Here is an 8816-nt window from a genome sequence, read left to right on the forward strand (position 1 = left end):
GAAATAAATATACACTGGTGTGACTGGGATATCTCCCTCCCTTCTCCCTTTTTTTTTTTTTTTTTTTTAGGATGTGGTCCTGGATGACATTTCTCGAGAAGGGAAAACGCTGCAGCACAAACACAAAAATACTGTTGGACTCTGCTCAGCAGAAGCCAGGAGGTCGGGCAGAGGGTTATGTTTCATTTTAGGGGGGGAAAATAAAAAAGGCTTAAGTGTAAGGTGGGATGGGGAGGGAGGAAGGGGCTGAGTTGCAGTGCACACCATTTCCCAGCCAGCAAAGGGCCGCTTTTTGTGCATGTATCTCCTGGCACCGGTCACATGAAAGTTCTTTGTAATGTAGTTAATAAATGGGAAAGCACCATAGGACTATGGGAGAAATAGGATGTTGTTAGTGAGGGGAGATTAAGATCACGCACGCCTTTTGACACACGATTGCCCAGCTCAGGCAGCACTCCCCCTGCTTTAGCTAGAGAGGTACCTGCAGGAGAACAGCAGGATCCTGCTCCCCTTTGAAATCCCCGGGGATTGTACCTCCGAGCTCAATGGGAGCAGGATTGAGGCCAGAGTCAAGCGAGGGGTGATTAATGAATGTAGGTTATTCAGAGCAGAGCGGTTCCAATTAGTCCTCAGCAAGAAGTCCTGCGGCAAAGGTGGGCGCTCCCCTGCAATGATTCATACAGAGAACCCCAATACCCACTTTGCTTTAGTGAACATTAAAATGTGCATCTATTTTTTTTCCCCTTCAGCTGGGCAGTTGGCGTGTTTCAGGCTGAAATTCAAGTGCAGCCTAAGGAAGGCTGCAATTTTTTTTTTTATTTGCAAAGCAAGATTGCAACGTGTCAGAACGATGCCAAACTGGGAGAGAGCCTTTTTTCCCTCTCAGGTTGGGCGTGTGATGGGAATTTTCCCTTTTGCACCCAGTCTATTTCTAAAAAGGATCTCTCTTATCACTGTTCAAACAGGGTGGGTTTTTTTTCCTTCTAGAAAGAAGATACTTCAGAGAGGCAGCAGTGCTCCCCTTGCTCTGCGCTAGTTAGTTAATTCACAATACTTTTAAAATCCGAGTGCCTGCTCCTAACTTCAGAGAGCAGAGCGGCAGAGGGGCACGGGGATGAGGCTGGACCAAAAGTGGGTCTCGTGCCAGGGGCTTTGGGCTCCACGCTCCCTCAGGGCCTGAAGTGCCGCTTCAGTGGGGACTTTGCCGAGGAGAGGCCTTGTCCGTTCCCTTCCATAGGGCAGGGCTCCTTCGGGAGCTCTCGGCAAGGGCAGCAGTGAAGCCTCTAAGTGAACCACTGCGAAAAAACCTGGGCATCAGTAAAGGCTCAGCCAGGGAAGGGGAGGCGGGAGAAGAAATAAAAATCAGCCCTGTCTTTATGAGAGGAGATAATTCTCTGCTCAGCCAATAGCAACCAGTTTACCCACAGATTACACATTAACCAGAAAATGGAACTCGAATTAACCAGAATCTGGAGCTTGAACCATTACTCAAACCCTGGTGCAACAGCAGGTCAGATGCCAAAGGGCAAGTTGGTGCCCCGGTGCTGGGGAGGGGGCAAAGCGCAGCATTGGCATCGAGGACCACAGCCACCGATGCTCGCTGTCACCCATGGCAAGGCTGGGTGTCCATCCCCTCCACAGGGATCTCCACGGGAGCAGGGTGACCTCCAACAGCACCCAGTGCCCACTGATGCCCGTTCTCATGGGTGCAGGTGCTGTGGGGGAGCTCAGGGCCGCATCCTGACCCCAGCACACAGGGCAGGATGCGGTCCGAGATGTGGTCTGGACCAGCCAGGCAGAGGAACAGCAACAGGTCCTCTCCTTTCAGTGCCACCAGCACCTGGGAGGGACAACCTTACAGCTGGGAAGAAGTTGCGCCAACAGCAGGGGGGGAAATACGTAAAGGACAAATAAAAAAAGGTATTGGGTTTATGAGCCTTAGTTTGGAGATAAAACCCTCATCCTGGAAAGGCTGGAGCATCCTTTGGAGAGGCCTCTGCTTCTCAAATAAACTGGGCAGAAAATCTCATTCAAAGAGAGGGAGAGGACTCTGCAAATGGACACTGGAGGCTCTCGGAGAAGGTGGCTTTAAACGAACTGGTTCGAGGGTTTGAGGACCCTTTCGAAGTCAAAATGCTCTTTGACAGGGAGAACTGCAATGAAGAAGGCCTCAGAGACCTGAACATTTCTAGCACATTAACGTTTGGGACTGATTGTTTAGAACATGTAACTCCCAAAAGTTGGAGGAAGTGCTTTGAATTTTTTTTTTTCTCTCTGCTCCTCAGTTCTCTCTGGGCTTTCTAAGGCCTGTAGAAAAAAAAAAAAAAAAAAAAAAAAGGAGAAAAAAAAAGAAAACCACAGCACAAACGAAGAAGAAGGGGCAGGGGGGGAAGCAAAGAAAAGGAAAAAAGGAGGTAGTATGGACCCAAATGACAAGAAATCTTTCAATCTAGCATTAAGTGGCTCTGTGACAAGAAAAGCCTGATGTGGTGTCATCTCTTACTAGAGACAGGCATGCTTAGCTGGGATCAGATGATAAGAGGATGTGAAGTCTTCCTTTTCACTTCACTCCATCATAAAACAATCAAAATACAGGGCCGTATCATGTCATCAGCTTTTTAAGCAGACCTCCCCTTTGAGATCTCCTAAAACCTGGCGGGATGATCTGAGTCACTGAAACCGAGCTCACTGCAATACTGAGAAGTCAGGAGCAGCACCTGAAAGCTCACGTTTTTCATCTACCTGAAAGATAACTTTATTTCTAGCAGGCGACAATTTTCCATTTTACACGAAGCTATCCTTGTCTTTCTCCCCTCCTGAATATTATTGAGTCCAGCTCCTGTATCAGCATCACCCCTTCGCCAGGCAGTATGCTGAAGTACTGCTCTCGGAGTTATTGAACTTTAAACTACAGACTAAGAAACTGAGTACGGAATCAAAAAAATGCAGTTTATTATTGTAGATTATTCTCTCTTTTGATATAACCATAGAGTCGAAAATGAAAGAAAAGCACATAGGAACATCACACGTGGTTAGTTAGTAACTCAAGATATAAAACAATTTTGCACAGCAAAATATGTAAAAGAAAAAGTAACTGACAAGATTTTTTTATATTTATTGTGGTAAGATTTACTTTCCATTTTTTTTTAAAAGACAGGATATCAGTCCCTGAAAATAAAATTTACTGATTATTGCCTTTAAAACTGTGGAATTTTTGAAGTTACAGAAAATCCAGTTCTGCACCACAATACAACTGTAAAAAAATCTGCATCATTTTAAAACTGTGCAGTAATGCCATCTTTATAACTGCATAAATTGTATTAGCGTTCTAAACAGGTTTGTAATTTTTTTTTTTTGTTTTTTGTATTATATGCTTGCAGGTTATATCTTAGTGCAATTCAGTCCCAAATACTTCAATTTTGAAAAAAAAAAAAAAAAAAGAAAACAAACAAACAAAAAAAAACCCAACCCATACATTTTGAATGTAAAATACCCCTATAGATATAAACAGGGGTGCCTCCCCCTTTTAATACTTTGGTTTTCAAATACAGTCAGTGGTATAGCAAGGACTACATATACCCAACTTATATTTAAGTTGCAAGCACATGCTGCATAAACTACTTTTTAAAACAGTCCCGTTGCAAATTCTACCCCCCTTTACATCACGACAGTAAACAATTTAGTGCATCAATCTTTAAAAAAAAAATCTACATCTAAACAGACCTAACTCTTTCGAATTTATCTATAACATTCCTTTATCTGTAGCATACATTTTAACTGGGCTAACAGATGACAGAAACTAGAATTAAATTATACACTAGGAACCCAGAGCATTCCACATTTGACAATGACCAAATGCAAAAGGAAAAAAAAAAATGGGGCAGATCACTTAAAATTAATTTTTAGACTGTTTTAGGCAACAGCATGGTTTCAATGTCCCCCCCAAGTGGGATGTGAAATTTGTTTTTGAACATCTTCCCAAAGTTCTTTTTGTGGTTTTTTATATTTTTTTTTTGCCACATTAGGTTATCAAAATCCATTCTGGCAGGTTTTTTGAGAGGGAATGCTTCAGTGCATTTAAAAGGAAGTCTGAAGTTTTGAGTAACTCAAAGCAGTTTTAGAGCAGATGCAAACTTTAATGGGGAGGAAGAGGAGGAGGAAGATCAAAGGTTGCACTTTTTTGCTTTCAACCCAAAAAAGTGATGAGGCAATAAAACAAAAGGATGAATGCCATGCCATAATAGTCTCCAAAAGTCCATTTCCAAGCAAAAGAAAAAAAAAATAATTATACCATACATGACCAGCATGCAGGGTTTTTTATTAATATAATGTCTCTTTTTCATAGTCTTTTGAAACAGTTATAGTTCATTGTTGCTAAGACAAAATAGCAAGCGTAATGCATGAGATGAGTATGGGATTCTAATGGCAGACTAAAGTCTCACGTTTGGCAGATTAAGGCCAAAACTCACATGAACACACCGAAGGTTGATGCAGGCTTGATTTTGGCAGGTTGATCTAGGCATATCTCTAGTTTTGCACAACAACGCTAAAAACTGATGGAACTCAGCAAGCTGGAGTCTAAAAATTTCACATTGTTTTTGTATTTTTTTGTTTTTGTTTTGGTTTTTTTTTGTATTTTTTAATTTTATTTTTCTTTTTGCAAAGCTCAAATCTCATATGAAGAACTCAGGATGGCAAAAAAAAAAAATCTGACTCTTTTGGACACAGCAAGCTCAAAAGAAAAAAAACCCTCATGAACTTAAAAATATATATATAATGTGGATGGCAGGTTTCAAAGAAGAGCAAGCTTCATATGAAGAACTGAGTTGGTGGCGAGTTGGATCTTTTAAATTGAAAAAAGAAAAAACACAACAGCAAGCCCCCACAAAAATAATAATAAAAAAATAACAGAAAAGAAACTCATGTAGAACTTTAGGCTGGCCAACACGGAGCCAGCCCACCTTAAAAAGAAAAAAAAAAAAAAAAAGAAGAAAAAAAAAGAAAAACCAACCCAAAAACCAACTTTGTTTTAAAATTGTTTTGAGGTTGTTTTTTTTTTTTAAAAAAAAAAAAAAAGTAATAGAGGTGGCAAGCTGGGTTGTCGCTCTAGCAAAGCCCCCAACAACAACTCACACGGAGAACTTTTAGTTAAGGTGGCAAGGCTGTGGGAACTCACATGAAAAACTCTGGAGAGGAAGGGTTGTCGCTGCTGGATCCGTTTTCTCTGAAGCCATTGCTGACCAGCTTCTCGTACTTTTCCTTGTAGGCGTCCCTCTCCCGGACCAGCCTGGAGATCTCTTGCTTTAGGTGCTCCACTTGCTGCAGCAGCTGGTTCTTCTCCGACTCCAGGACGTGCCGCTGCTGGACCCTCTTGAAACGGCAGGACTGGGCATAGCCCCTGTTTTTGAGGGTCCTCCTCTTCTGCTTCAGCCGGATCACCTCTTCCTTGCTGACGCCCCGCAGCTGCCGGTTGAGCTCCCGCACCGACATGGTCACCAGCTGCTCGTCGGAGAAGCGGTCGTCGAAGTGGAGGCCGCCGCCGCCGCCGCCGCCGTGGTGCGGGTGGTGCAGCCCCCCGGCCCCGCCGCCGCCGCCGCCGCCGCCGCCGCCGGAGCCGGCGGCCGAGGAGGCGGAGGAGGGCGGCGCGCTGCCCGGCGCCGCGGCGTGGGGGTGCCCGCCGCCGCCGCCGCCGCCGCCGCCGCCGCCGTGGTGCGGGTGGTGGTGGTGGTGGTGGTAGTGGGGCGCGCCGCCCTGCGCCGCCGCCGCGGCGATCACCGCCGACACCACGGCGGCCGCCGAGCCCATCTCCTCGGCCGGCACGGAGCCGCCGGCGCCGGCGGCCGCGGCCAGCTGCTGCCCTCTAGCATAGCCATCGAAGGCGCCGGGCAGCGGGTGGTGGCTGCTGTTGATCAGCGCCTCCACCGCGTCCTCGGGGCTGAAGCCCAGCGCCTCCGGGTTGAGCTGCTGCGGGTAGCCCGTCATCCAGTAGTAGTCTTCCAGGTGGGTCTTCTGGTCGGTGCCGGAGCCGGGGCTGGGCGCCGAGAAGCTGGGGGACGGGGGCACGGAGCTGCAGGGCGTGCTCATCGGGGTGGAAGAGAGCGATCCCCCGGCGATCAAGCGGCCGCACTGGCTGATAATGCGATCGGTCTCCACCGGCTCCTTTTTCACTTCAAACTTCATCAGATCGAAGTCATTAACATATTCCATGGCCAGGGGACTGGTGGGCAGGTCGGAGCTGCTCATTGCCAGTTCTGATGCCATCCTTTTGCTGCTGACAGTCCTCCAGAAAGGGTGCGCTCCGGGAGCGAGGGGACTGCTCTGAGTTGCCACCGGGTGAGCCAGCTTGATTTTTGGCGAGCTCTGCTCCGGTCTCTCCTGCCTCTGCCTCTCGCCACGGCCCCTCGCAGCCTCCGCTCCAATTCGCCCCGGCGGCTCTCGCTCCCGCTCCGCGTTATCCTTTGCAGAGTCTCCGCTGCCGCTGATGCATCAGAGCGAGGGGCTCTCGCTATTCGCCTTTTGCATAAAGGTTTTTTTTTTTTTTTTTCCTTTCCTCCTCTCTCCCTCCCTTCTCTCTCTCTCCTCTCTCTCTCTTTTGCAGCTTGCAAACTGCAGCTGGAAGTGTTATCTGGTGTTGTTGCGAGTAAATTTGTTGTTGTTGTTTTGTTTTGTTTTGTTATTTTTAACACTTCATGGTGCCTTTCCTCTGGGCTTTCTCATGCAAAGTGCAGAGCGAGAAGAGAGGTTCATCGGGGAAGGGAGGAGGGAAAAGAGAGCGAAGACAAAAAAAAAAAAAAAAAAAAATCAAAGTCGATATCGCAACCAAAATAACAATAATAGTTGAAAAAAAGGAGAGAGAGGAAAAAAAAAAAAAACTCGACCCCAAAGCTACAGCAAGAAGATGAAAAATATTTTAAAGGTTTCATCCAGCAGGAGAGTTTAAAAGCATTGCTGAGTTTTATAGCGCTCCTGACGTCAAATGGGAAATTGACTCGGCGGCCGGACCAATGGGCTGCCGCCATCCTAGCCCTCATTAGCATAATAGTATAGAAACAAGGAAACTTTTCGGAGCTGTCAATCAGGGCCCCATCAGCTGACTGTCAGCTGGGGACAGCCTTAACCCCTTCCTGCCCGCCGCCTCCCGCCGGACTCACCGGGTAAGCGAGTGCGGGACGGGACGGGGCCGCGGCGGGGGCCGCTCCGCTCGGGACCGCTCCGCTCCGCTCCGCCGTCGCGCCGGGACGGCCCCGTCCGCCGCGCTCCCCGCCGCCGTGCGCGCCTTCGGGCGAGCGCCCTGCCCCGGGGCGGGGTGCCCGGGAGCTGCCCCCGCCCGAGCGGGCGGTGCGGGCACCTGAGGGCGCGGGGGAGCCGCCGCCGCCGCCGCCACCGGCTGGGAAGGAGGGGGAGCGCCGGGCGAAGCGCCCCGGCGGGGACCCGGCAGCGCGGCGCCGTCTCCGGGGCCGCTCGTAGCGCGGGGGGCTCCGCCGTGCCGGGCGCGGATACCTGCCGCCGGCCGGGCCCTTCCCTTCCCCCGTGCCGGGGCACTCGCTCTGCTCCCTCGCAGCGCTTCTGTCATTTATCGATTATTTTTTTGTGGGGACGGGGCACCGATTCCTCCAACACCCCCGGCCCCCCGCCCCCCCTACCCCGAGAGGTGCGAAAGCGCTGCAAGTTTGCAAGCCCCGCGCCCGCCCCCGCCGCACTTGGCCTGCTGGCCCGGACTAATTAATTTAATACATTTAGAACTAATTGTATTTACTTTAGCCTCCCCTCCTGCCCCCCTCCCCCCCCCCCCCCCCCCCGTCCGGGAGGGGGATGGGGCCAGGGAGGGCGGGGGGCCGTGGAAGCGGCGAGCGGGCTGGACGCGGAGCGGCGGATCGACTCGGTTTAAACCTCGACAGCGCCATCTCTCGTCGAAAGGTCAGTGCCGAGGCGGTCCCCGGCCGGTGGCGGAGCCGCGGGAGCCGGGCCGGGCCGGGCCGGGCCCCCCCGTCGGGGCGGTGGCCGCCCCCGCAGCGGCCGCGGTCCCCGGCCGGCCCCGGCGCAGCTCGGCCCGGCTGCACCCGCGGCCCCCCGCCGCCGGCCGGGGAAACCCGCAGCCTCCGGGGCTGCCAGGCTCGATTTTCCTACCGGGCTTTATGGGAATATCGATAGAATTAAAGTTACTTGTAATTCCGTGATAAATGAGATGTCTCTAGTAAGTAAGATTAAGTGCAGTGCTATAAAGTTGTTTATCTGAAAAGTAATTCTCAGAAACCTGACTTCTGACACTTGGTCATATATTAAACCAGCTTCTTGAACATTGTACTTCAAATCCTCCCTTCTCCCCTTGCCCGGTCCCTTCCCCCTCGGTGTTTGCTATTTATAACTGCGCGCAGGGTATTACTTCCTAGGTGCGGGCAAGTCTCTGGGTAATTTTTCACCGACTGTGAAAATCATCATTTGCAATGGCCAAAGAATCTCTGCTTAGGAAATAGTACTTGGCTAGTGGATTTACGAATGGATAACATCTTCTGACTATACCATTATGAGTGCCAGTACTAACATCTGAAAGTCATACAGCATGTACTGTTCCTGGCAGTAAAAAAAGATAGGGCATACTGCAAATTTAGGAAGATAACTACATCTAGAAATGATCATAGAGGCAATTCTGTAAAGCTAAAAAATGCTACCAACTTCACTAACAAAATTAAAATACAGTTCTGCACCGTCCCGAAACACATGCACACACAGAGCTGTGGACATCTGCTAGCTTTATCTTACAAATTGCGAATCATGACGAAGTTAATACAACTTAACTACTTGGGCTGGCTTTCCTA

At 49.4% G+C, this 8816-nt stretch overlaps 1 protein-coding gene across 4 annotated transcripts; it reads right to left on the bottom strand.

Moving 5' to 3' along the window:
- Nucleotides 1-622: 622 nt before the first annotated feature.
- On the bottom strand, nt 623-6261 carry MAF (MAF bZIP transcription factor). Of its 4 annotated transcripts, none has more exons than XM_086469258.1 (2): nt 5177-6261; nt 623-665 (listed from the first exon to the last, which is right to left on the bottom strand). In XM_086469258.1, the coding sequence occupies exons 1-2, from the start codon at nt 6259-6261 to the stop codon at nt 623-625; spliced, it is 1128 nt and encodes a 375-aa protein (XP_086325384.1). The 4 variants fall into 4 exon arrangements, with proteins under 4 accessions (XP_086325384.1, XP_086325387.1, XP_086325385.1 ...); XM_086469261.1 differs by lacking the exon at nt 623-665 and having other exon boundaries at nt 5173-5749; nt 5909-6261; XM_086469259.1 differs by lacking the exon at nt 623-665 and having other exon boundaries at nt 5173-5751; nt 5866-6261.
- Between the last annotated feature and the right edge of the window lie 2555 nt (nt 6262-8816).

The sequence above is a fragment of the Leptosomus discolor genome, chromosome 8 (assembly GCF_034619465.1).
Source record: "Leptosomus discolor isolate bLepDis1 chromosome 8, bLepDis1.hap2, whole genome shotgun sequence".
NCBI lineage: Eukaryota > Metazoa > Chordata > Aves > Leptosomiformes > Leptosomidae > Leptosomus > Leptosomus discolor.